The 25,215-nt window shown below is 38.1% G+C and overlaps 1 protein-coding gene across 4 annotated transcripts in view; it reads left to right on the top strand.

Moving 5' to 3' along the window:
• The first annotated feature begins 6,941 nt into the window (after positions 1-6,941).
• LOC121874585 overlaps positions 6,942-25,215 on the top strand; it is a 31,340-nt gene continuing 13,066 nt past the window's right edge. Inside the window, exons 1-8 of one of the 4 annotated variants that reach the window (XM_042378794.1) lie at positions 6,942-7,082; positions 8,810-8,897; positions 12,473-13,894; positions 16,571-16,884; positions 16,921-18,157; positions 19,184-19,307; positions 23,283-23,497; positions 24,785-24,910. In XM_042378794.1, coding sequence (XP_042234728.1) covers positions 8,855-8,897; positions 12,473-13,894; positions 16,571-16,884; positions 16,921-18,157; positions 19,184-19,307; positions 23,283-23,497; positions 24,785-24,910 — 3,481 coding nt within the window. In that variant the 5' untranslated portion in view covers positions 6,942-7,082; positions 8,810-8,854. Of the gene's footprint in view, positions 7,083-8,809; positions 8,898-12,472; positions 13,895-16,570; positions 18,158-19,183; positions 19,308-23,282; positions 23,498-24,784; positions 24,911-25,215 lie in introns of all 4 variants that reach the window. The other 3 variants (XM_042378792.1, XM_042378793.1, XM_042378795.1) reach the window with 3 other exon arrangements.

The raw sequence follows: 25,215 nt of genomic DNA, 5'->3' as shown, positions 1-25,215 counted from the left end.
TAGTTAACAGACGTGAAGCTTATAGTTAACAGACCTGAAGTTTATAGTTAACAGACCTGAAGTTTATAGTTAACAGACCTGAAGTTTATAGTTAACAGACCTGAAGTTTATAGTTAACAGACCTGAAGTTTATAGTTAACAGACGTGAAGCTTATAGTTTAAGAAGTTTATAGTTAACAGACCTGAAGTTTATAGTTAACAGACCTGAAGTTTATAGTTAACAGACGTGAAGCTTTATAGAACAGACGGCTATTTAACAGACCTGAAGTTTATAGTTAAAAGACCTGAGGTTTATAGTTTACAAACTTGAAGTTTATAGTTAACAGACCTGAAGTTTATAGTTAAAAGACCTGAAGTTTATAGTTAATAGACCTGAAGTTTATAGTTAATAGACTTGAAGTTTATAGTAAACAGACCTGAAGTTCATAGTTAACAGACCTGAATTTTATAGTTAACAGATCTGAAGTTTAAAGTTTACAGACCTGTATGGTTAACAGACCTGAAGTTTATAGTTAACAGACCTGAAGTTTATACTTAACAGATCTGGAGTTTATAGTTAATAGACCTGAAGTTATAGTTAACAGACCTGAAGTTTATACACTTAGGCCCCGGGTGACGTTCCAGAACGTCTGACCAGCGCGCCCCTGGTGACGTTCCAGAACGCGCACCTTTTCCCGTCACTGTTTAAATGCCCAGCATGGGTTATCAGGTTCCAGTGTGACTATTTGCCTCTCACACCACACGCTCGGCCATAGGGAAGCTTCCTGAACATAATTACCTACTTTAGTTTGTTTCATTTTCATTGTTTGTCGATTTTATCATGTTCTATCAAAGTAATATTGATAAAAGTTGTGTAGTTATATTGTAGGGTAGTATTACTGTAAAACAATACTATGATTATGTTATTAATGTTTTTATTTGTGGAATTATTATTATTTTATGCATTACTTGCTCTACCAAACACAAAGATAGCCAGGCAGACTGGCGACCCACTGGTGAGTGTTGCCAAGCACTTTTTTATGAAAAGTTATGCAAATAAAATATTCTAAATGAATTATTTATAGCAAATAAGTATTAAGATCAGTAAATACATACATTATTGGCCACTTCTGATACAAAGGTGAACTAAAAATAGCTGCTAAGTGCATAGGGACCACGAGCGTCAGCTGTCAAACTAACACTGTCTCCTTATCTACCCCCCTTCTGAGCTGTCAGAGAAGTTTCTCGAGGTCAATATATAGTTTTTCTTACTCATTTTCTATTGTTTTATCATTTTAAAAGGATACAAATTATTTTTGGAAAATTTGATTTCTCTCGATTTAACCCCGGGTGGGGGATAATGCCACCAGCACCCTAACCCGGGGCTTAAGGGTAAGGCCTTCAAGCATTTACTCTGAGTTGGCCAATAAATAATCACAAGAATAAAATGAATAATTATATTTGTTGATATTATATGTTAATGTTATTATGTATTTTCTTTGTTTAGTTAGTCGTGCATTTGTCAGTAATTGATTGTTTTGTTTTAGCCATAATGTGTTGGTTGGTCACCACCAGTTTACGCATAAAAGTAACATTTTATTGGACTAGGCAATGATTATGCCTTTTCATTCCTACCATTTGGTTACTTATATTATGTAAGGTGTTTACACTTATAGAGGACAGATACATAAGAACATAAGAATGGAGGAAACTGCAGCGGGCCTATTGACCCATACTGGGCAGTCCCGTTTATATCCAACCCCTATTGCTCATATAAGCATCCAACCTATGTTTGAAGCTATCCAGTGTATTCGAGTTAATGATGATATTTGGTAACTTGTTCCATTCATCCACTACTCTGTTTCTTCCAAACCAGTGTTTACCTATTTCACGCCGAAATCTAAATTTGTCTAATTTAAAACCATTGTTACGAGTTCGCTCCTGGTTGGATAGTTTGAGTACTTTTGTAATGTCCCCTTTGTTTAACCCTGACTTCCATTTATACACCTCTATCATGTCGCCCCTCACTCTACGTCTCTCGAAGGAGTGCAAATTAAGATGCTTTAACCTGTCTCTGTATTCAAGGTTCCTAATGCCCGGGATTAGTCTTGTCATTCTCCTCTGGATTCTTTCCAAGGATTCTATATCCATTCTGTAATACGGTGACCAGAACTGAACTGCGTAATCCAGGTGAGGTCTCACAAGTGCTAGATATAATTTTAAGATGACCTTGCTAGTCTTGTAACTAACACTCCTTTGTATGAACCCAAGTACTTTATTAGCCTTGTTACGAGCAAAAACACATTGTTTACTTGGCTTAAGATTCCTACTTATCATTACTCCTAAATCTCTCTTCGCAGTCGGATTCCACAATGGCATCGTTGTTCATCTGGTAAATGGTTTCCCTGTTTACATCTCATTTACTGAGTACTTTACATTTGTCCACATTGAATTTCATCTGCCAATTTTCCGACCATTCGAAATTTTTTTTTAGATCTTCCTGTAGTTTTGCAGAGTCCTCGTCAGATTTAATTACACGTCCTATTTTAGTGTCATCAGCAAATTTACTTATGTTGCTGTCTATGCCGATATCTATGTCGTTTATGTATATAATAAATAATAAAGGTCCAAGTACTGAGCCTTGGGGAACTCCACTTGTGACGTCGCTGTTTCCTGTCCCGTAACCATGCCCTAATCCATTTAAGGATATTACCTTTGATGCCATGCGCTTCTACCTTTCTAATTAGTCTTTCGTGGGGGACTCTGTCGAAGGCTTTGCTAAAGTCGAGATATACCACATCATAATTGTGCCCCTCGTCCACCTATTCGAAAACTGATGAAAAGAATGTTAATAGATTAGTTAGACATGAACGCCCGCTTGTGAAGCCATGTTGGGAATCATTGATCAACTTGTGCTTCTCCAGGCGGTTTCGAATATAGTTTGAAATAATTGATTCTAGTAATTTACCTACTATTGATGTTAGACTGATTGGGCGGTAGTTAGAGGATAGTGATCTATCCCCTTTCTTGAAAATCGGTGTTACATTCGCTATCCTCCAGGATTCTAGTACTACACCTGTTTTTAATGACATATTAAGCAACTTTGCTTAGGGCATACTAATCTCTTCCTTACATTCCTTTAATACTCTGGCAAATATCTCATCGGGACCAGGTGACTTATTAGGCTTCAGTTTGTCTATTTGCTTATTAACATCGTTACTAGTCACTACTATCTCGCTTAATTTGTTTTCTTCACTATCTTCGAATAGAGTCGGTGCCTAGGGTATCATGTTTAAATTTTCTGTGGTGAAAACTGTTGAAAAATATTTATTCAGATTATTGCTCATTTCTCCGTCGTTATCAGTTAGCTTGCCGGTATCTGAACGTATTGGTCCAATCTTATCTCGTGTTTTAGTTTGATACATTTGGTAGAATCCTTTGGGGTTTGCCTTCGCCTCCCTTGCTATCTTCAGCTCATTATTTCTCTTTGCTTTTCTTATCTCGGTCTTAACCCTACCGGCCAATACCTTTTAATACTCCTGGAGGTAAATTTCGCCACGATTTATCCTTCTATCTATAGCCTTCCTTTGGCCAATAATGTTCTTTAAATAATTATTTATCCATTTAGGGTCATTGTTGTCTGATCTGAGTTTTTTGTATGATATGTTCTGCCTTTGTGCATTAAGTAACTCATTATTTAAATTGTCTTGGAACTCTGCAATCTCAGATCTCGTTATCAGGTCTGTGTCATCTGTCAGGTTCACACCCAAGTGCGACACCTCCTCTCTCAGCTGCCTCTTTAAACTATCAAAGTCTGCCCTTCTGAAATCTGGGACTTTAATGGAATTCCCTTTACGTCTGACCTGAGGTGAAGGCGGTAACTGGCCAATCACAGCGCAGTATCCTTTCATATCTGCAGATAGGACAACCTCCAATCCCCAATCCCAAATCCTGTCTGGCTGCTCCAAGTGTTCCAGCAGGAACCACCAAACGGGCCGCCTACAGGCAAAGGCCCGTGTCGGACTACGGTCCGACAATCTCAACAACAACTGTGGAACTCGCCGCTGGTTGGCTTGGCTGGTAAGAGGACGGCAAGTGATCAATTAGCAGTTATAGGGGAGAGTATCCATCCACTACAATATATATATATATATATATATATATATATATATATATATATATATATATATATATATATATATATATATATATATATATATATATATATATATATATATATATATATATATATATATATATATATATATATATATGAGACAGAAACCACGTCTAAAAACTGCATAACCTAAATCCCAGTAGACAGAACACGCCACTTTATGACATTTGACGAACAACTACTGTAAGTTTTTTTTTTTTAAGGGGCTGTCATGTGAGGTAAATTTCTGCACCCTTCGCGAGAAAACGGGCGATACCACTGTTCTCGGTCAGATAGAAAGTACGTGAGTTCTCTAAGTTTTGACTGCATTTCAGGGCCAATTGATGTTTTGTACTATTTATTAATGAAACATTTATTTTATTAAAACATTATTAGGAAGCAGTTTTTAGTGATTTCAATGGAAATATATTATTATTGGAATATTTGTATACAAATAAATTAAAATTACAGAACATTTTATTTGACTTTGGTGAGCGCGGCCAGCGTGAATTCTCAAGTCTCACCAATTATTTAGACAAGGGACTCTGAAACTTTCCTTGTTAATAAAGTGAGTGAGTGAAGAGTGTTGTGGGATTTCATTGATCAACTTTATCTGAAGATAAGCTTAAAACGACAACAGTTTTTGGACAACCCGCCATCTTTGTTTTTGTTTTGCTGCGAGTGACGGCGAGACTTGAACTGACCGAGTGATTGGAAAGTCAGTTTTTTGACCGAGAACAGTGGACAGAATTTTTTTGCCCAGGATGTAAACCCCTTTACTGTGAACTGCCACATGAGCACAGTGTTCTACTTACGATAAATTTTAGATTATAAATTTTAAAAGGGGTTAGATAATTTTTAGATACCCTTTTTAATTTCCGTTTATTACGACGTGCACCACTCCTGTTAATTTAGATTATATATGCACAATTCCTGTTGATTTATATATTTGTACACGATTCCTGTTATTTTAGATAAAGGAAAAAAGGTCGATTAGAATGTTGGTTGGTGTTGGTCAATCTCACGCCTGCCTCTTCTGTGATGTGATTAATGGATGTTATTACTTAGTCACCCTTGTTATTGTCTATATTGTTGTGTGTGTGTGTAATTGTCAGAGACATAAATTGGGAGTTTATGCTAATATATAAGAACGATAACTTAACCTTTTTAACCAAACCTTGTTAACCTAAACTAACCTTTTAAGCATAGCTTAACTAATCTATCCTAACTTAAAAGGAGGGAGGGAATACCACAAAGGGAGGGAGATGTACCACGGGGGGGAGGTAGGGGAACCACGGGGGGTAGTTAGGGGTACCCCCAGGGGAGGGATAGGTACCACGGGAGGAAGGAGGAGGCCCGCCTCCCACTAGAATAGGTAACGAAGATATTGTGTATGCAGATGACATCACTCAAATAACAACACATCAAGGAAAATCGCGAGCGTTACAGGTCGACAACACCAGGCGGGAATTAGAAAGGGTAAATGATTACGAAAAACAATGGAAAATCCAAACCAGTCTCCCAAAATTCACAGTGATACCCTAATGCAGAAGGAAAACCCATCCATTAGTAACCAATAATGCCCAGATAGAATACAAAGGCAGAGGCACCCTCCTGGGCCAACATATCCACGACAGGTTACTCCCACCATGTCCACAGCAGCAAGAAGAGAGCTGAGAAAACTATACCGCTTTAAAGAGCTTCCTGAAAAAATAAAACTCCGCCTGGTGACATCATTTATCTCACCGATATTAACTTACCCAGCAATACCTCTTCATACTATGAGCACCACTCAAATATTTAAATTACAGGTGGTCCAAAATGAAGCCCTAAGATTCGTCACAGGTGAAAGATACCCCTTCACCAGAACCACAGCCGAGATACATAGAGACCTGAGAATGAAACCCATCAACCAGCAGCTGCACACCCTGGCCAGCAGAATCTGGCAAATGATAGACCTATCAGAGCAAGAACTCCTTCAAAGACTCCCACCAGATAACGACAACAACCATACATGGTTCCCAAAAAGTTACCAAATCTCAAAAGGTCCATTACCACCCCCGATCTACACGGCCAGGCAATAGACAACCTCCCTAGACCAGCATCCGCCAGTAGGGTCGGCGGAATATGAAATAAGGCCCTTAAAACACCCATGTATGGGACAGGGTAGGATGCCTAGTGCCTGTACCGACAGACAATAACTAACCCATAACACAACCCGAACACACTATTAGCTTAGCTAGGTGGTCAGCCCGCCCTCTCTTACCTCCTCCTAAATTTCTTCAATTTCCGAACTATAACTTCCTCTCCCCACCTCTAATCTTCCTTCACCCCTTTCTCTCTCTAAAAAAAAAGAGAGGCGGGAGGTAGACCTGTATGAGATAAATGTCGGCTTCATTAGGCAGCCTTACCTTATCACTTATTACAGTAAACAGTACAGTATCTCCACTCTTACTTTCCCATATCTTGCGGCATCTCCCTGCTTCCGCCCTGTCCCGATATTGTTATCAACAATTAAGCATTTCTGTGGTTAAAAAAAAATCTCAGCTGTGGTTGCATGTAAATTTTATCTCAACCTTTTCCTTTTAACAAACCACTGATGAATATTGTAACTAATTAGTGTGTGTGTGTGTGTGTGTGTGTGTGTGCGTGTGTGTGTTCTAGCGGTTTATGTCGTAGTAAGATAATTTGCATTAATAAAGTCGAAAAGAAGAAATTAATGATTGTAAAAAGATATATATATATATGTTTCTTTGTACAATCATTAATTTCTTCTCTTCGTCTTAGCACTGCATTAGTCGGCCACCAGGTGACTCCATCAGCCGCTGGTAAACAAACTTCAATAACAAAGTGTGGCCAAGGTACCTCCTTTTTCACTACTTATTGGCTTTAATACTAGTGCTGTAACACCAACTATCTAATATTTTCAAGTGCTGGATAATATTAGGTAAGTTGAGGATGTTGATGTGTATTTTATATATGAATTTGCAGCGATTTAGGTAAGTTAGTGGTTTGATAATGTGACCCAACACTCGCCGGTATGAAGAGTAATTTGATATTTATAAACTAAAAGTGTCATTAAAATTAGCATTGATTCATTATGTATGTATACAGATAGATTGATATTTACTTCAAGAGATAGATAAAGGTAAATATTGATATTTTGCCATAATGGGAATTTTATAACTCAAAATAGGGTTTTCTTTTGTTTTCATGGTGATTTGAAAGATAATGACCTTTATGGAAATATGACCCCCTTTAACACGAGTAACGACAATGATATATTTCAATGTGGGTAGGGCTTTGAAGAGGAGGGAAAATATGAGGTTAAATCATAAACAAGCACACCTATAGAACTTTGGAGAACTCATCCCAGCCTTTCCTAACCTATAGGCAGTGGATATTTTGCCATGACCAGCTAAATTTCTACTAATGCTATTTTACCATGAGTTCGCTCTGATTTGCTAATCGTACATTACTGGCGAACAACGCGAGAACGACATGTGACCGTTACTCTGGCGGCATTTGGCATTTATTTTGCAGTGAGTCGATCGTTGTGTAGCTATAAATGTACCTAACCTGAAGGAGTTGTTCGATTTTGGTAATTTTTTCCACAGATGTTCTTATTATGAAAAAGGTGTCATTTACTAGAACCTAACAGAACCTGACCTAACTTCCTAGCCAGGGCAGACCCCCCGTCATGTTAAACAGAAAGTACTTAGCCAATCGGAGTGCACTCATGGTAAAATAGCGTTAGTAGGAACTTAGCCGGTCACGGCAAAATATCCACCACGTAACCTATATTGTAATCTATTTTGGTAAAAGTTTAGTTTCAATCATCTTTGTATTTAGATATCCAAGCTAACCTAACCAACCCAATTTAACCTAACCTAATGTAACCTAACCGATTCCCCGGATGATCGAAACTGAAATAATACCTCTATTTTGATATAAATCTTGGTGATAGTGGAGGAGAGAGCAGCAGAAGGACTTTATGGAATTGCACCAAATTTTCAGGAGATGATGTTTGGATACAGTAATAAGAAAATCAAATTGACAATGTACAGAACCTATTAGAACCTAACCTTACCTAACATCCTAACCTGTCCATTGTTGTTTTGATTTTCTTATATCATTCAAACAGGATATCTAGAAAAAATGGTAAAATTTTACTTGTTGCCACTACTGTATATGAAATCGAAGTTAAAACTATGTTTTTCTGGTGGCTTTTGATGTGTTATGAACAAATTTGACCTTCATTTCTGGCACAAATCAATAGTTTCTGAGATAAGCCACCTTCCATGTCAAATTCTATAGATTTCCTATAAAAATCAAGGTAAAAGTGTTCAAACCACATCAAAAACCATTGGAAAAAGTTTTCAATCTAACCTAACTAACCAAACCTAACCTAACAGGGGAATTCCACAGTCTGGGTATGTACTGTCATATATGAGCATACATAAGAAAATGTTAAATATCTCTCTTGAACATAATTTGCGCCAGAAATGCCATTGAAGAAAAGTGTCTTTGGATTGTCAAGATTACTGATTGCAACTATGAAATAGATTCATTTAGTGGCAACAAGTGAAATGATACTGAAAAAATGAATGAATTCTTTCCGATATAAATTATAATATACATGCCCAATGAGATTGTCGTTCATTTCTTGACAAGTAAACAAAGACCATGGGGGCTCCCGTATAGCAGACGATATAAACCATGACATGGTCACCACAGGAGATCCGATTGCGCCATAATTACGGTAAATAATTTACCTGTATTTCATTGCTTACTGAGCACTTAAAGATGTGAAATTACTGCCATATGATCAGTGTTGGCAGTGTTTTTACACCTTTATTTCCCTCTTCTTTCATGCCCTGCCCACTAACAAGTAATTTATAATCGAAGGATAGGCTAAAAAAAAAAACTACAATGTTGTTGTTTTAATTTTATTACACAGTATCATCAAAACAACAACATCTGAAAATTTGGTGCAATCCCATAAAGTTCTTCTGGTGCTAACTGTCTCCTCCACCTGTACCTAAATCTTACCTCACCGTATTTATCCGATAGATGTGTATAGTGACTGAACCTGGGTTCATGCACAGCCAAACGTATTTATGTCTGTTGGACGTGGTGTGGTCAGGAAAAGAATACTACTGTACAACAATTTGGATGGATTTTAAGTCCGTTATACATTTTTTCACAGGATAATATATTCAAATCTCAGTATTGCAGTATTACTGGAGGAGACGGTTAGCAGTAGATTCTACTTAAGGAATTGCAAAATAATTTATGGAAATGTTATTTGGATGATAGTAAACTAGAATATGGAAATGACAATGTACAGAACCTAACAGAAGCAGACCTAACCAACCTAACCAAACCTACCTAACCTTGCTTAACCCCTCAGCTTATTAAGCAGAAAAACCTTACTTTGATATCAGATACTAATGAAAGCACTTCTCTTGGAGCAACATTGTGTAATTTTATGTCTTTTGTGGAGATAAACATATGATCGGTTGTTGCACTGAAACAAATATTTCTTGTTTACTGTCAGTTCTCTGCCGCATTTTTAACATTTTCACATCCTCCCAACTACGTAGTCCATGTTTACAGATGAACTTTTGCTGATGGTCTTCATCATCCACAAGTACGAATAGCTGACTTGTGATACGATAGTGAACACAACGCCATTGATAAACAAGATTGCTAGCTTCTCAATCCTCCTTGAGGAAGAACAATAAGTACTGTATACAAACATACAGTTCACTTAGCATCCAATAATACTCTAAGAAATTGGAAAAGAATCCAAACCCATAATAGGGAATGTGAATACAACTATACTGGAAGTAAAAGTTTTGTTACATTGGCAAAATGTTACTCAATTAGAAATAAAAGTATCCAAATGTCAATGTACTCAAGTAGAAGTAAAAAAGTATCTTATTCTTAAGGTACTCAAGTACTGAAAGTAAAAAGTAACAACAAAATTATAAGTATTAATTCTCTCAAATATTAAATTAAATCCACTGTAAATTATAAAAAAAATAGTTAACTAAAGATAAAAATAAAAGAGACTTAGCATTTCACATGTTTCTTTGCTAATCTTTCTATTAAGATTAATTTATAACTGATTCTCAAAATTATGGTTGTCCATTCAAGATCTTTTAGTCCTAAATATAAGCCCAGCATGACCTACCGAAAGAGAATACTTGTACGTTCAGCCGCTCTACTCCCTACAATCCATCGCAGGGATGGTGAATGATTTGAAAATATATCCATCCAACACTACGATCATCCTTATCCACACAAGTATCGTCGACATGTACTTATGGTCCGCAGACATAATGTTGTCTCTGCTGGCATTAGGTTAGGATAAAGGCCAATCTGGTAAGTATCTGAGGTGGGGGATGACCAGCACTTCTCTTCCTGTAAACTCTGTATTGCCTTGACTGTCCCACTGTCAGGGACCTCCTACCACAGAGAGAGTCACAAACTCCTATATGTCACCACCTACTTATTTATAATAATTTAGATTTAATTCTTGTATGCTATCCACACTTTTGTGGGTGCTAACTCCCTTTGTACTCAAATCATAATAAACTAATAAACTAATTAAATAATAAATAATAAGCCCAGCATGACTAAACAGATGCTCACAAGCAGCAGATGCAGGTAGTGGTGTGTTAAGCTCCATGGATAAGTCAAATAATGTCAGGAAAGACCTCAGTAGCTCCATTGCTTCCCTGGGCATTCCTAGTACTGTAGCTATCAAGCTCCTTCAATTGAGGAGTTTGTGGATGATTGTTGCATCCATAGTGACTGAGTCTGACTAAGACTCACTATGAACTGTCCCTCTAATTGGGGGTGTGGCTTTGGTGATGTCACTCTTTGATTTTAATTAATTAGTGGCTGAATTTTTCGCACCACGTAACATCTTGCTGGGGTTGGGGGGTCAGTGGTACTTAGTTATTTAAGCAGAATTTTCAATACACTCCATCTCACATATATGTCTAGATATAGGCTTTATATCTAAGATGGAATTATGTAAAGCATTTTAGAATCACAGCCTCTTTGAAATTAATTTTAGGTACAGGTATATGCAAAGAGCAACTGACGTCTAACAGAAAGGTGGGGGAGAAGAGAGGGGATTTGATGGGGAAGGGGGGATAAGAGGGTAGACTAGGTGAGGTGGGTGGTCAAGGTGCAAATGAACACAAGAAGATCAAAAGTGAAAGTCCGCTGTTATGGCCACTGCCACCTGACCTGAATTTACCTCACCTCACAAGACCTTTAGGTATGTGACCGCGTGGTGTCTCCCCACACCGTACTCTTCATGGCTCCACCCAAACCATACCCTGCACCCACACAACTCTTTTAATATGGTTAATAATTAATTAATTAATCAATTAAAATACATTATTAGTTTGCCCCAGACATTATAACTCTTTGTGTGTTTGTTTGGGGTATGTAACTGGTAATGATTTTTGTTTTTTCAATTGTATTGGAGCAAAAGTATTAGAAAAATCTCACTTGAGTAAAATTAGAAGTACTGTACTAAAAAAGTTTTAGCACCTTTTAAAAAGTAGATACCCAAAAATGTTACTTGAGTACAGTACTCAAGTAAATTTATTTTGTTACTTAACAACTATATACAGTATATATATATATATATATATATATATATATATATATATATATATATATATATATATATATATATATATATATATATATATATATATATATATATATATATATATATATATATATATATATATATATATATATATATATATATATATATATATATATATACTAAATTGTTCAAAATATTGGGTTCTGTATGTCCGCTCTTAAATGACTAAAAAAAATTATACATTGAATAAAAAGGTCCTGCAACTGAGGCACATTACAGATAATATACTTTTAAAACACAATTTAGTAATTCCTAAATTAAACAACCTTGTCAGATGGACAAGTACTGTAGGTGGAAAAGGTAAAAAGGTTTGTACCAGAACTTTTGAATGGTCAAGTAGAAGTTAGCAGATACAGTACATACAGTAGTTGGTTTTTAGGGTTGGCTCTTATCTCATTCACAGACACTAAAAAGAGGTCACATGAACATCTTTTTGTGTACTGTACAGTCTAATGTTTGCATGTAGGCTTGTTTTTTCTTACTTTGTAGTCACTCTTATTTACAGTTAAACAGTTGTGTAATCCATCATTGTTCTAATACCTATTAATCAATAAAGACGGTGAAGGTTTATCATGTTCGTGAACTAATTCAGCAAATTAAACTTCCAATGGATTTATTAATGGGTTGTATTGTTCCAGCAAGTTACTGTACTAAGATGGATGGCAAAAGTTGTGGTGGCCCAGCACCCAAGTCTGGCAACTCTGGGGGAAGTAGACAGCCTCCTCCAGGCAACAAGGACTTAGCAGGCAAGAAACAGCCAGAGTTGTGTACTGGAATGGAAGTTGGTTGGTCTCTGCAAGGCCAAAAGTTTCCCCAAGGAGCTCCCAGAGTTCCCACACCTGGTCAAGGTGTGTGTCCTCCAGGCACTGGTCAACATGCTAACCCAGTGTTGAAGAATGTTAAGCCACCTGAACCTACTTCAGGCAGTGCTAATAGAGTTACCATTGAAGATGTTGCTAATATTCCCCTGCCCAATGAAGCACCAGTGCCACCAAAACCTACCCTAACTTGTACTTCAATATCTAAACCTGCTCCTTTACCACCAACACAGCAACCATCTGCTCTTGAGGAGTCTCTCTCTTATGGTAAAGCAGAACAAAGAGGTTCATATCACAAGTCTGAAGGAATTAACTCTCCCGGTGTTGCAATATCAACAACGAATATTGTGGCATCTGCAACTGTTTCCAAACCTCACTCAAGTGTATCAACTCAGCCTCAGAAATCAAGTAATATCAGTGAACCAGGAACTACTACAGGAGTATCACAAAGATTCTTACCTGCCCAGGGATCTTCTTCCAAACAAGCAACTTCAAGTAAGGGGCTAGCATCTCTTGCATCAGCTGTTGCGAGCAAACTTTCTAGTTCTGGCACCATTGTGCCAAGTGCAGTCACACCATCTCAGTCTTCAGAGGGCCTTTCCTCCTTGGTTTCTTATTCTTCATCATCAGCTGAAGTATCAGGTTCTGAAGATAATGCCCAAGATGACCAGGAAGAGAGTAGTTTATCATCTGCTTTAGATGAACCCATGGATACTAGTGAAAACAGTAGCCAATCAGCTGGTGCTCCTGCTGTTGGTGCCCCCACTATGGGGACAGTAGTTGAATCTTTTGTTGCTTCTGTAAAGGCAAAAAATTTAGATCGACAAGAGCCACTTCAGAAGGAAGACATTGCTGAAGGTGTGGTTGTTGCTACGACCAGTGAAAGCAGTCAGAAGAAGGTGTTGCCAATTACGTCCCCTGATGTTGTGAAGGGAGGAGACACAAAACCAACTCCAAGCATCACTGATGTTACTGCAGATGTAGTCAAAGAAATTAAGGAAGTTCAACTGAAATCAGAGCTAAGCAAAGAGGACACTCATGCCAGAAACACAAAATTAACTGTGGATGTAAAGTTATCCACAGCAACAGAAAGTAAAGATGATCATCAAGCTTCAGATAAGTCTTCAACCACAGTGAAAGTTGGTATCTCAGATGTAGGCCCTCTAAAGCCTTCCCTTCAGCCAAAAACTGTTGGTACTGTTCAGGATAAACATGCAAAGAACACATTAGACTTGGAGAAAGGTGAGATTTTTATTTAATTTTATTTTTGTTGATTTTATATATAGAATTTTCATATAAACTTTTCTGCCACTTCCTTTATCATAGAAAATGTTTACAACTTGCTTTGCATGTACAGTATTAAGATTCTACAGTTTCCTGAAAAAAATTCAGTAGGATGAAGAATAGATTATGAAATTGGACTATCTGTAGTTAGATAATTTAAACTATGTACTGTACAGTTATTGTATTTTCTACCTTTAAAGTAAAGAAAGAATGCCATCTAGGTAGTCAGTCCAGTTCTTATCCTCTTTCTTTGAATTCATGGCTACTGTATCTATAAATTGATTTTCTGTATCTAAAGTAGAGCTACAAAGAGAATGTCTTCATAGTATTGGCTTACCACAAGGTACCTCGGCCGCCTGACTCAAAAGATTAATTTATATTTTTTCCTCAAGTGTTTTCCTTTCAGGTATATGAGGGATAGTTTAGTACTGTACTGTATTATTATATTCTACGGCCTTCTGTATCACTTGGTGGGTATCAGAGATATAGTCGCTGATTGGGAGTCATTATTGTGAATCCCCCCCCCCCTGTATACTGTACAGTACTTATAGAAGTTAACTTCTTCTTCAACAATGCAATGCTCACTGGATTGGGGAAAGGGGTGTTGTTATCTTTGGCAGTACTTGCTACATAATGGTAATACTCAATTGTACCAAGGTTAGCTCAATTAAGTTAATTAACTTTTAACCAATGAACTTAAGTTAATTAATTACTGGGAAGCTCAATTTTGAAGTACGGGTTACTTCACCTAATTAAGATATCCACAAATTACTCTAATTGATTAACTTCAGTTAATTTTCAGTTAACTTTACATTAAAAATATTGGACTTGTAAATATTTAAGAATTCATTTTCAGTTTTCCCTGCAGACAGTTGCTAGTTTATTGTGCACCGCATGCTCACCTTTTGCACCCTTTGAGTGATAGCACAGAAAGGTTACAGAGTAGAGGTCATAAAAGGTGTGTATAACAGACCCCAGTGGTTAGGATGTTATGGCATTGAATTACAGAGTATTTCCAGTACAATATGTACATAGGAACTGACTTAGCTACTAGATGCAAACAGTTGATACAGTCTTAATATGTCAGCTATCTTCCCATCAGAGATAGAGTGTTGTGTCATTTCACACACACTGACCTTTGGACTTGAAAGATTACTGGGCCAAGGTGTGTAGGCTAGCAGGGAGGGAACAGCTGTCTCCCCAGAATCAGGATGGACAAGTCGTTTGGTCAAATGTTTCCACAGATTCGGGCAAAATGGAAAAGCAGTGATTTTATTTTGACTGTTTCCAGTGTTACATTCACTGTAAGTCAGATTTGCCAGACTCGTTGATTCACCAAGATTCTAATCAGGATTTACTTAAAATCTCTTGAGATACATCACCTGTAGCTAAATGCAGTACGTACTGTACAGTACTGCACTAAAAAAATTTACATTAACAACTTGACGAGTTTAGGGGGTGTTACACTACCACTTTGGTTATTAGACATGGCATCTGTGACTCATGAAGTCATCAAAATGACCAAGTTAGTCTTGCAAACATCACCCGACACACTGTTTGAGGTCAACTTGACCTCTGTGTCATACACAGAGAAGCACAGTATTATGTCATAAGCATAACATGACAATGTTGTGTCCTGGTGCCAACTTGAACCACTTCATGCTCAGTGGAAAGGTCCTTAGTTGATTACTGTACATGAAGACTTAGTTCCACACAACTTATAATTTGGGCCGATTTTTCCTCTCTCCACCAAAGGAATTTAGGTCCACAAGTCTCTGTTAGCAGAAGACAACTGAACACACACACAGTTTATGATCATGGAGTGCTGCACTGAGTCTCTCCAGGTCACCGAGACACTGACTGCTCATGGGTCATTGACAAACATACATTTGGATCATCTGTCCAGGTTACTATTCCAAGCAAACATCGTGATGTCTCACAGTCACACTGGGTATTAGACGTAGACACACACATACTCCTAGCAGTGAAACTTACTTAAGTACCGTACTGGTTTTCAATACTGTCCTATACCATGATTAGTTATGTATAATGATGGTTCTACGGACTACATCCAAGGGAGCAGAAAATTAATGTATCAAGTTAAAAACTTAACTTTGCAAATGATTTTAATTTAACTAATTATTTTTCAAAAGGTGATGAACATAACTTTGTTGGTCATATTCCCAAATAAAATTAATGAGTTAATTTTGAAAGTTAATTAACCCAACCTTTGATGAGACAATACTGTACTATGTAAGAACATATCTAAGGATTCAAATGAACCAACTTTATAGTCACCTACACTGCCTCGGAAGAGAATAAGCATCCCTCATTTTGGCAATACAGGTGTATTAATTTTCCTCCTCATTAATATCATCACTTTCTTAAATACAGGTGCAGTGGGAAAATTTGAGTGCTTATAGTTTTTATTTTTAAATGGTGCAGCTTGATACAGGGGTCATGTTTGAAGGGTGAGGACATATTGCTAAACTTGTTATAATAGAATTTGTCTTGTGTTGTTTAGACATCTCACACACATCACTTGTGACTTAACTTGTGGAACAGTTAAGTTTGTAGCTGGCAATGCTTTGTTTCAGTATACGGTATGAGTATTTGTCATTTTCTTTTCTGCAGGAGACAAAAGGTCATTGATCATCAAGGGTGGAGAACAACAATCCTTCAAAGGTAAACAGGAGCATCCATCTTCCATACCACACACAGCAGCAGCTAAAGACGTGAAGGTATCTGATGCTATGAAGGTCATCTCAAAACCAGCAGCTGGAGTAGGTCCTCACAAAGGTACTCAGAAGCTGAAGGAACACCCAGAGAGGAAGAAGTCACCAACACATAAAGAGGCTCCCAAGCTAACCATTGAAAAGGATCCCCAAGTACACACCACACAGTCCTTGGGTGGTAAAACATCTGTGGATGACAAGATGACTGAGCAGGTCAAGATGACTGAGCAGGTCAAGATGACTGAGCAGGTCAAGATGACTGAGCAGGTCAAGATGACTGTGGACGATAAGATGACTGTGGGTGACAAGATTGTGGATGATAAGGTGACTGAGCAGGTCAAGGTGACTGAGCAGGTCAAGATGACTGTGGATGATAAGGTGACTCTGGGTGACAAGATTACAATAGATGATAAGATGACTCTGGGTGACAAGATGACTCTGGGTAACAAGATGACTCTGGGTGACAAAATGACTCTGGGTGACAAGATGACTCTGAGTGACAAGATGACTCTGGGTGACAAGATGACTCTGGGTAACAAGATGACTTTGGGTAACAAGATGACTCTGGGTGACAAGATGACTCTGGGTGACAAGATGACTCTGGGTGACAAGATGACTCTGGGTGACAAGATGACTCTGGGTAACAAGATGACTCTGGGTTACAAGATGACTCTGGGTGACAAGATGACTATGGGTAACAAGATGACTCTGGGTGACAAGATGACTATGGGTGACAAGATGACTGTGGGTGACAAGGTGACTATGGATGACAAAATGACTCTGGGTGACAAGATGACTATGGGTGACAAGGTGACTGTGGGCGACAAGACATCTGTGGGTGACAAGACATCTGTAGATGACAGACAATCACAGAGAGAGACTTTGAGTGTAGAAGAAGTAATAGAGAGTTCATCAGCTGCCATCAAACTGCCGAAAGAGCATGTGCCCGATGTTACTCAAGAGGCCACGGAACCACCTCCGCCCGAGAGACATGCTCCTCAAAGTACCCAGAAAGCTGAGGAACAAGGAAAGAAGAGAACCCTCGAGGACGACCTGTCATCGACTCAAGGAAAAGAGCCAGAAGTAAAAGAACCAGCAGAGAAGAAGGCTCGGGTGGAGGAATCAACTGCTCCACCTTTACCATCCCAAGGGACAAGGAAAACCGAGGAAGCATTGGGTGAAGTCGCTGAATCAGAAATGATGGACATTGATACGAAGCGAGAGGAAGTGGCAAGCATTAAATTACCTGAAATTGAGAAGGTGATAGAACAAGTACATAAGGGAGATGAAGACAGTAGAGATGGTCTTGAAGATAATAATGGGGACGAGGAGGAAGTACAAGAGAAGGACATAAATAGTGATAGTAAAGAAAAAGATGAGGGAAAGGATGATGAATCATCCACACCCTCGAAAAGGAGGAAGAAAAAGAAGAAGTCATATGAAAGGCCAAGAGGAGAAGGCGGGAAATTCATGAAGGAACGACCAGGTATGTGTGCCGTAAATGCTGTACTGTGTTGTGTTATATTCTCTAGAAAGAATAGTCATTAATTTCACTTTTAAGTACGTGTACTGGATTGCTTCACCTTACTCCCATTAAGGATTCTGTTGTGTTGCTAGGAGCTTGGTATGACCTGTGTCCTGGTCGTACACTTATTGTTAATCTGTTCATAGGATTCCATTGTCAGTCTTCAGTATGCCTACATTGCCACCTATAATGTCTTCTGGTTTTTCTTGTTTGTGTGATTCTCCTGCATTTGTCTGCTGCTAGCCTTAAGGTAAGCTTTCAGCTTTAATTTTGTCAGTATTGTTGAGTGTGTGTGGAAATAATTAACCCAGACCCAGCCTTTTAGTTTTTTGTCCATCCAACTGTGTATCACATTCCAGGTCCCTCTTTGAAGATTCACAAAGCCTGCATGGTGATGCCACCTTGAATTTTTAAGTTGTTTGGTGTAAGAATTAAGAGACTGTATGTTTTGTGCTTTATTAACTCTGGCAGTTGAATATAAATCTAAAACAACCACAACTTCTTCAATGCCAATTCTTTCCTCTTTGTCAGTCACTCACATCCATATTCTTAACTTCCCTCTATATATATTGTAGCATGTTCAGTCTGCAGTCCCTCTTAAACCATTGAATGTCACTGATACCTTCCTCCTGGTCATGACCCCTGTGTAGCACCCCCTTCATTATAACATAAATGCTGGGTTGTATTATCTCCTCCAACAAGAAGCTATTAACCTTAAACCAGTATCCTAGTATAGTGGTCTTCTCTAGAAACTTGTCACTACCCCACACAGGAATTTGAACAGCCACACAACCAATGCCATGGGAAAGAAGCACAAAAATTTTTCATGTGTTGCATATGAACTGAGATAACTGAGGTGTATAGAGAATTTTGCTAGTTGAATTTGTTTTTTATATTGAATAAAGTACAGTATGGTAACTGAAGTGTGTATGGAATTTTGTCTTTTTCTAGTTGATGTTTGTTTTATTATTAAATGGCACTTCACAGACCCATCTCTGCTGGATGAGGAGACAAGAATGGATTACAGTCTTCTCCAGGATGAAGACTCCCAAGGCTCTTCCTCTAAAAGGGAAGTTCGTAGGTTCCGCTGTGAAGTTATTGTGCCAGAAAGGTGAGAAAAATTGGGTATGGTTCATATGTCAACATGTGTTTCTTTGTCTAATTAATGATACAATATTTTGGCATCTTAAATAACAGTGATACATAGAGAGTTATGTGGCGTTGTCTGCATCATCTTATATTTAAACCCCAACACCAATGTACAAAATACTTCCCAACGAATTTCCTGTACTGTATAGGTGTGGCCATCATATACAGTAAGTACAGTGAACCCTTGCCATTCGCGAGTTTGTGATTTGTGATTTCGACTATTTGTGGTAAGCAGATGTTAGCTAGCTTATGAGCCTCTCCCGCAGCACAACAAGTCACCCCCCATGCTCCCGCAGCGTCTCCTCTCCCCCTCTCCCTTTGTTTGTCCTCAACCATTGCCTGCAATGCAGCAACTCTTGTGTTGTACTCAAAACTTTAGTGTTTCTGTGTGAATTGGCCCCTAAAACACTGATATTGATATTGAAACAGTTTATTTAGCCATAAGAACACAGATACAGAGTTGATAAAAATCATAATACCTGTACTGTATTAACAATGCTGAGCCAGTTGAGAACCTGGGCTCTCTTGAAGGCACCTGATATGAGGCGTCACGCATCGTAAGGTGGATTCAGACCATCCGGGTGAAACCCGTTTTTTTGTTGGAAAGCACTATTTTCGGCTGAGCTCTCTACGATGGTAGTTGATAAGATCTCCTTACTACACTGTAAATGAGGTTGAAAGCCCTTTGAAAATAGGGTAGAACATCGATTTGTGGCAGACAGGAAATTGTGGGCTTGGGTTTCGTGTCGTTAGGTGCTCTCTCATCCTGTGAGTTAGTGAGAGGAGCGGGCGGCCAATCACAGCGGCCGGCCTACAGCCTCCTCCCCCGTCTTGCCCAGTGACAGTGAGCGTCTGCTATCTACGTCACAGCCCCTCCTGCCATTGAGGCAGAATCCCTCTCTCCCTCTCTCCCTCTCCCTCAGTTCTCCTTTGTTGTGGCGCGATCTACACTCTGATATTGATTAAAGTAAAAAAGCCATAAGCGGGTGGGAGTTTTATTGCTTCATGTCAACATTGCAACAACCCAGTACATTACTTCATGACGCTCTACCTACCACCTGCAAGTACAGTCCTTTAGCTGTATCCCAAAAAAACAACAAAGTTATGCATGTTTGAAGTTGGAAAAACTTTAAACGCGGTTTTCTCGATTTCAAGTTTTGGTGCGAATAACCCATACGATGCGGGGTGCCTCATATGATGTATACTGTACGTTTATCTCAAGGAAGTATTATGTAACATTTAGTATCTGGAATAGTACACATGGCATGGTGGTAATAAGAATGTATCAGAATGTTACTGCAGTTATCACTTTGATATTTATTTATTTTATTTATTTTATTTTTATTTTTTTTTAATTTATATTATAAGTATAGTATATACAGTTGTACCCCACTTAACGCGGTCAATTGAACCCAGAGGGTCCCGCGTCAAGTGAAATCCGCGTTAAGTGAACAACAGAACATATGGGATTAATTCCAATAGAAACCGGCCCGACCCCCAAACTCCACTTTTTGAAGGCACATACCTATGTTGTAGTAAAAATAACATCTTAATTTTATGATGGTACATGCACACAATTAATACTTAAGAGAAATAGAGAAATACAGTCGCCAAGTTAATGTCCATTCAAATAATGGACTCAACCTTGCCTCCCCCCCTCTTCCAACCGCGCGGTCAGTCCCAACCCTCCCCCCCACCCCCCACCAATCCTCCCTTCCAGGGTTTTTAACATTTAGTATTAAATAATACCTCAGATTAAAGTTAGGATAATATAATTGACATTGCTGGATTCCTTGTAAGACCAGGAATATTTTGAATATAAATGTCATATATTTTGCACAAAAGATAACATAGTTAATTTGAGAAAAATTTTTATCTAAAATTTGTATGTCTAATGCAAAAATATGATGTTTATATTCAAAATGATCATCAAATTATAAGAATTCCAGCAATGTAAATTATATTCAGACCGGGTAATTTGTATGAATTTTATGAGCTAAAACAAATATCTTCAGTTAATAAAAAAAAATAATAATTCTTCACAGGGTAACAGATGGTCGGTCGGTCCCTCCCTCCCCCCACCCCCCACCAACCGTCCCAAGGAGATGTGTGGGATAACCACTAAATTTTAATAAATAATACCTCAAACTAAAGTTAGGATAATATAATTGACATTGCTGGATTCCTTGTAAGACCAGGAATATTTTGAATATAAATGTCATATATTTTGCACAAAAGATAACATAGTTAATTTGAGAAAAATTTTTATCTAAAATTTGTATGTCTAATGCAAAAATATGATGTTTATATTCAAAATGATCATCAAATTATAAGAATTCCAGCAATGTAAATTATATTCAGACCGGGTAATTTGTATGAATTTTATGAGCTAAAACAAATATCTTCAGTTAATAAAAAAAAAAATAATTCTTCACAGGGTAACAGATGGTCGGTCGGTCCCTCCCTCCCCCCCACCCCCCACCAACCGTCCCAAGGAGATGTGTGGGATAACCACTAAATTTTAATAAATAATACCTCAAACTAAAGTTAGGATAATATAATTGACATTGCTGGATTCCTTGTAAGACCAGGAATATTTTGAATATAAATGTCATATATTTTGCACAAAAGATAACATAGTTAATTTGAGAAAATTTTTTATCTAAAATTTGTATGTCTAATGCAAAAATATGATGTTTATATTCAAAATGATCACCAAATTATAAGAATTCCAGCAATGTAAATTATATTCTGGCCAGGTAATTTGTATGAATTTTATGAGCTAAAACAGGCAGTCAGGCAGGGTGGGGCAAATCTAAAAATAGCATCTCGAGCCGGACACTCACCGCGTATATGTGGAAAAAATCCGTGTTAAGTGAAAGTTCAGCTCTGGCGAGGCACCATGTATATGATAAAACGCGTTAAGTGAAACCGCGTTAGGCGGGGTAATACTGTACGTACTTTACAGTGGAGTTGATATACATAAATATGATAAGGGAGGGAAGCAGTACAACATAGGTTGTATAAAGTTGGAACAAGAGGACAGCTGTCAGTATCATGCCTAGTGTTAGTGATGCTAGTAGAGTGAAAGACTTCAAAGTCAAGAGGAGACAACTACCAATCACGTGTTTTTTAAAAAAGAACCAACTGTTTACCCAGCTGATTCGTCTCCCTCACCTACTCGGTCAGCTGCTGCCGCTGCTCCACCACCCACCTCCCCTCCACGTGCCACCCCACCATTTGCCTCCCCACCACCCGCCTCTCCACCAACCACCACTGCGTCACCTTCTTCCAACAGTGATCCTAATGATCTCCCTATACTTCAGTAACCAGATTTCATCCTACTGTACAGTACACTTCATCAAGCTCCAAACTTCCACTTCTGAAGGAGAGTAGCAAGGGTTTATTGTAGTAAAAAAAAAAATATGGGTGTTGGGGCAGCTTGTGAAAGTTAACTCATATGGGTGGTGGGGCAGGTGGGTTAACTGTTTATGCTAAAGTCCCTGTCAGAAAATGAAGATATAACTACAGGGTGTCACAAAAAATATATATGTACAGCTGCCTTACAAATTTTGTGGTGATGACATAAATGTTAATATTACTTTGAACACACACACACACTGATGCACTTAAATAGCAGTATGTGTAAATGTGTTTGTGCCATTACTTCTTGCCCCCTGGTCTCAGGAAGGAACACATGCCAAAAATAAACACAATTATCTTAACAGGAATGTCTTAGGTACTGTAATTATCACTTAAAACCAGACGAGTTCCTTACCTTCATGTACTCGTGCACATACTGTAGGTCTTTGTGTAGATTATTTGGTTATCCATAATGTCAGGGTTTTCTTTTAATATGGACAGCCATTTGAAGAGTCACTTTATTGTCTTAGATTTTTAATGATAACGCTAGAGCAAAACTTTTTATCTTTCATAGTACTGAAGCGTTCACCGCCGAGAAAGTGGTCGAGTACGTTTGGCCGCTGGAAGGGATTGGAGAGCACTACTTCATACAGGAACAGATCTCACAGTACCTTGGTATTATGTCATTCAAGCGGCGATACCCGGACCTGCGCAGGCGACCAATTGACATGCAGGAGCGGGATTATCTCAAGGACAAGGGCTTAGTCTCCGAGATGGCCTGCGACCTGGGTGTGTGTGGTCGTCTCTTAGTTTTTCTCTCTTTATCTCTTCCTTTCTCTATACTGTATTACTTTTGTCTCTCACATGTATCCTTTTCTCTTCTCACATTTTGTCGCTCTTTATCTCTTCCCTTCTCATCCTTTCTCCCCCCTTTTCTCTCTCTTTTCTTCTCTCCTCTTTCTTTCTTCAAAATATTTTTGTTTCTTTTTTTTCTCTCTCTCTTTCTTTTCATGCTTTATAAATTGTATTTGATTTAGAGTGTTTGCATGTAAGCAGCCGTTATTGTGTTCCCATATAGTATGTCAATTTTTTTTGGTTGGTAAAAATGATGATGGTTTTCCGATACATTTTTACTTTTTTGTTTGTGTGAGCAGACGGTTGGGGGATATTGATGCCTGCTTTTAGGTCTATCAAAACCCTATTTTTGTGTAAATAGTTTGAAGGATGTGGTATAATTAGTTGGCTATTGAGTAACTTGTGATAATAAACTAGATGTCATTTTGGTTATGCTAGGTTAACCCTTTAGGCGCGTAATTAATTTTGCGCCGGTTCCAGAAAAGTGTCAATTATCCAGCCAAAAACGAATTTCATACAATCACATTTTCTATATATTTTTTTATTATGAGCTTTTTTTATATTCGAATCTGGAACTAAACGTCACAGCTGTGTGCAAATTTTAGAGAAAAAATTACATTTATACCCAAAAATGCAGAAATTTGGTATAAATCAGTGTCCGATATATGGCAAATAAATGGAATCAATTTAGTCAATAAACAGAAATTTATTTTTGTATTATAATTTTATTGGGGTACTATCAATTCAAAATAGTACAAAGCAGAGATTAATATCAATACAAAGTTGTACAAAGCAGAGAATAATATCAATACAAAATTGTATAAAGCAGAGAATAATATCAATTCAAAATCCTTAGTCATCATTTACAGTGCATGCACAAGTTTTCTTATACTTGACCTTGGTGTGATACTCCTCTAAGCAAGGCTCAATGCATAATGGGAGTTCGTTAGATGGCAGCAGTCGGCGTTTGGTGGCGATTTGTGCGTCCTTCCAATATCCCCGCATGTCGCCTCTGTCAGTAAGGTTTTTCAAGGCCGTGGAATATACCCGCATGTCGCGCTTAATTTCTATAATCTTTAGCGCGGGTTACCGGGCATGTCACGTCAAAAGGGTTAATGTATATGAGGTCATTAATTATCAGATATATGAAAGACCATTAATTAGTTATCAGGAGATTATATGTAAGATCATTTATCGAGTCAATTTCTCTCTCTCACACAGGTTTAACAGCAGTGAGGAGTGAAGACGTACTAGATGTTATGTTCAATGATTTTCCTGGCAAGTTTGAAGAATTGCAGCGACTCCTGAGAGAACGAAAGGAGAATGAAATTAGGGAAAGAGGAAAAGGTAAATCTGTCGTCTTAATATTGTAGATGTTGATGGTCCAACCCATCATTATATTTTGTTTGTCTCAGTTGTCAGTATGGTGTTTGTTTGTTTACCTCATGTAATTACTTTCTGGCACACACACACACACTCACACACTCACACACTCACACACACACACACACACACACACACACACACACACACACACACACTCACTATATCAGTAATACTTTCTGCTTCATTCATACAGTCAAACCTTTTCCTGCTATACAAAAGTTGGCAGGAATCAAGACTGAACACAGACTCTCCCTTCATCTGTTGTC

Source organism: Homarus americanus, unplaced genomic scaffold, assembly GCF_018991925.1.
Source record: "Homarus americanus isolate GMGI-L3 unplaced genomic scaffold, GMGI_Hamer_2.0 scaffold34360, whole genome shotgun sequence".
Classification (NCBI taxonomy): Eukaryota; Metazoa; Arthropoda; class Malacostraca; order Decapoda; family Nephropidae; genus Homarus; species Homarus americanus.
The sequence above is the reverse complement of the archived record's forward strand: the minus strand, read 5'-3'. Positions and strand labels throughout refer to the sequence as shown.